This window comes from Peromyscus eremicus, chromosome 23 (genome assembly GCF_949786415.1).
Source record: "Peromyscus eremicus chromosome 23, PerEre_H2_v1, whole genome shotgun sequence".
Lineage (NCBI taxonomy): Eukaryota > Metazoa > Chordata > Mammalia > Rodentia > Cricetidae > Peromyscus > Peromyscus eremicus.
In genome coordinates this window covers 18,349,391-18,351,951 of record NC_081438.1, presented here as the reverse complement: position 1 = coordinate 18,351,951, position 2,561 = coordinate 18,349,391, and the positions used below count along the sequence as shown (strand labels likewise).

Below are 2,561 nucleotides of genomic sequence, written 5' to 3'. Positions count from 1 at the left end.
TGCTGGGAAGAGAAGAGCGGGTCCCTCGGGTGGGCCCTCATTTGCTAGCTCAAACGGAAGCTCTTTAGCTTGCAAAGGAGCTTTCTGGCCTCAAGTTGGTAAGCAGGCAGCAGAGCCTCCTGGATACACACAGATGTGTGTTTGAGGCCTAGACAAAAGTTTTCTTGAGAGGATGGCTGAATCAACTGCTTTACCACAAATTAGTTGCACTAGGGACTCCTTCTGTAATGAGGGACCCTTCAAGAAGGCAGCAAACAGAACAGAACCCTTTACTTTCAGCCTATCATGTCATTCCAAACTTCAAGGTAGACTTTATATATATATATATACACACACATATATGCATATATATATATATATATATACTTTTTACTTTGATTTAAAGAACCAGCCAACCAAGAGGAGCAGCCCAGTTGGGCACTGTCTGTCCTGATCTCCCTGCCAGTCACCTTCACACGCAAGCTGAAGGCTGGGCAGGAAGCTCATACTTCCCCAGGTGAGGTTTTTGAGGGTGCTGAGCTTTTTTGTAGATCCCTGCAGTGGTGACCACACTGGCTGGTTTCCTCCGGCTCTTTCTCTTTAGCCCCCGGCTGCACACCTGTTGCCAAGACTGCAGGGTCTTGGAAGTCCAGACCCACACCCCACTGGTGATGCCCACCACCAGAAGCATGGACACTTTGACCATGAAGACCTCCACGGCAGGGATGGAGGTGGTCATCAGACAGTCGGGTGTCTTGGTCTGATTGTTCATCTTACACTTGTGCTGCGTGGCCAGCATCTTCCAGTAGTCCATGTTCAGGCGTTCATAAAAGTAGCAGGCAATCACACAGGTGGCCGGCACAGTGTAGAGGAGGGAGAAGACCCCGATGCGCACCATGAGCTTCTCCAGCTTGTCCGTGTTTTCCCCACCCGTTTTCATCACCCTCCGGATGTGGAATAGAGCCACAAAGCCGGACAGGATGAAGGAAGTGCCGATGACCAGGTAGCAAGCCAGCGGGACGAGCACAAAGCCGGTCAGGGCATTGACATCCATGCTGCCCACGTAACACACCCCGGTGAGCTCATCTCCTGCCACCCTGCGCATCACCAGGATCAAGATGGTCTTCACAGCCGGGATGGCCCAGGCTGCCAGGTGAAAGTAACTGCTGTTGGCTTCAATAGCCTCGTGGCCCCACTTCTTGCCAGCTGCCAGGAACCAAGTGAGGGTGAGAACCACCCACCATAAAGAGCTGGCCATGCCGAAGTAGTAAAGTACCAAGAAGACTAAGGTACAGCCGGTGCTCTCCAAACCCTCCTGGATAACATACAGCTGTCCACTGTCTCTGTCGCAGGCAATGCTCTCAGCGCCAGCGAAGAGGCGGATGATATAGCCCACCGAATAGACGCAGTAGCACATGGAGAGGAAGATGATGGGACGTTCCGGGTATTTGAAGCGCGATGGGTCAATGAGAAAGGTGAGCACCGTGAAGGCGCTGGAGAAGAAGCACAGCACCGACCAGATGGCCAGCCAGATCACAGCGAAGCGCTTGTCGTCGCGGCTCCAGTACACATCCACCCCCGGAGTGCAGAGAGGCGCGCAGGACTCGCTTTTCTCCACGTGGTGGAACTTGCCCGGGTTGTCACAGCCTGCGCGCCCGGGACCCCCATCCTTTAGCGGGTGCTCCTGCGCGCTGTGGGGCCTCTGGGGCCTGAAGAGCGGAGGGAACATGCCAGAGCCCCGGCTCGGCTCGTCGGAGCCGTTGTTGGGTGCCTCCATGCACAGGTAGTTGGGGTCATTCTTGTTGGGGAGCTTGCTGCAGTCCAGGGAGTCCGGCCACTTGAATTTGAACTGCTCCATGATCGGCGAGCACTTGAGCCGGGCCTGCTCGCACATGACCCGGCAAGCGGGGATGGGCGTGGAGACCTGCTCAGTGCACATGGGCGCGTACAGAGAGCACAGGAAGAAGCGGAGGTGGCCGTGGCAGCCGTACTCCACGAGCGGCGCAAACTCGTGCAGTTGGATGGCCGCCTCGCGCTGGTTCTCGTGGCCCATCAGGTTTGGCATGCGGGTGGTGTTGTAGCCGATGTCCTTGCACATGGGAATCTCCACCGGCTGGCACTTGCCATCTCCAGGGCGCTCCAAGTCCATGGAACTGATGGCTGCGCACGAACCCATCATCACCTGCAGCACCAGCCACAGGCGCGGGCCCCGGTGCTGCATGGTGGCGCCCGCGGTGTCCCCGCGCCGCTCAGGGCCGCCACTCCCGGGCACGGGCTGCTGCTGCTGCCCGCGGCTCCGCGCCCCGGCTCGGGCCCCCGCGCATGCCCGTCCCGCCTGGCCGGAGCGCTCGCGGCGCCCGGGGCCCCTGCGGTGGGCGCGCGGCCTCGGCCGAGTCGGGGGCGGCGGGGGAGGGGAGCGAAGTTTGCAAACAATACGGCGGAGCGAGCGCGGTTCTGCGCGCAAACTTTGGCCTCTTCTTCCGGGCGCGCGCGTCCGGGGACAGCGGTGGGGAAGCGCCGGCGCACCGTGGTCCCAGGTCCCGGCGCTCCTCCCTCCCGGCGCTGGCAGCTGTTTCCAGCTC

At 59.4% G+C, this 2,561-nt stretch overlaps 1 protein-coding gene across 1 annotated transcript; it reads right to left on the bottom strand.

The window, feature by feature from the left end:
* Window positions 1-391: 391 nt before the first annotated feature.
* On the bottom strand, window positions 392-2,215 carry Fzd10 (frizzled class receptor 10). Its single transcript, XM_059249589.1, has one exon. The coding sequence runs from the start codon at window positions 2,198-2,200 to the stop codon at window positions 452-454; it is 1,749 nt and encodes a 582-aa protein (XP_059105572.1). The 5' UTR covers window positions 2,201-2,215; the 3' UTR covers window positions 392-451.
* Window positions 2,216-2,561: the final 346 nt, after the last annotated feature.

Coding starts and splice junctions, on each gene's coding strand:
- Fzd10 (XM_059249589.1), bottom strand. CDS start 2,200: ATGCAGCACCGGGGCCCGCGCCTGTGGCTGGTGCTGCAGGTGATGATG.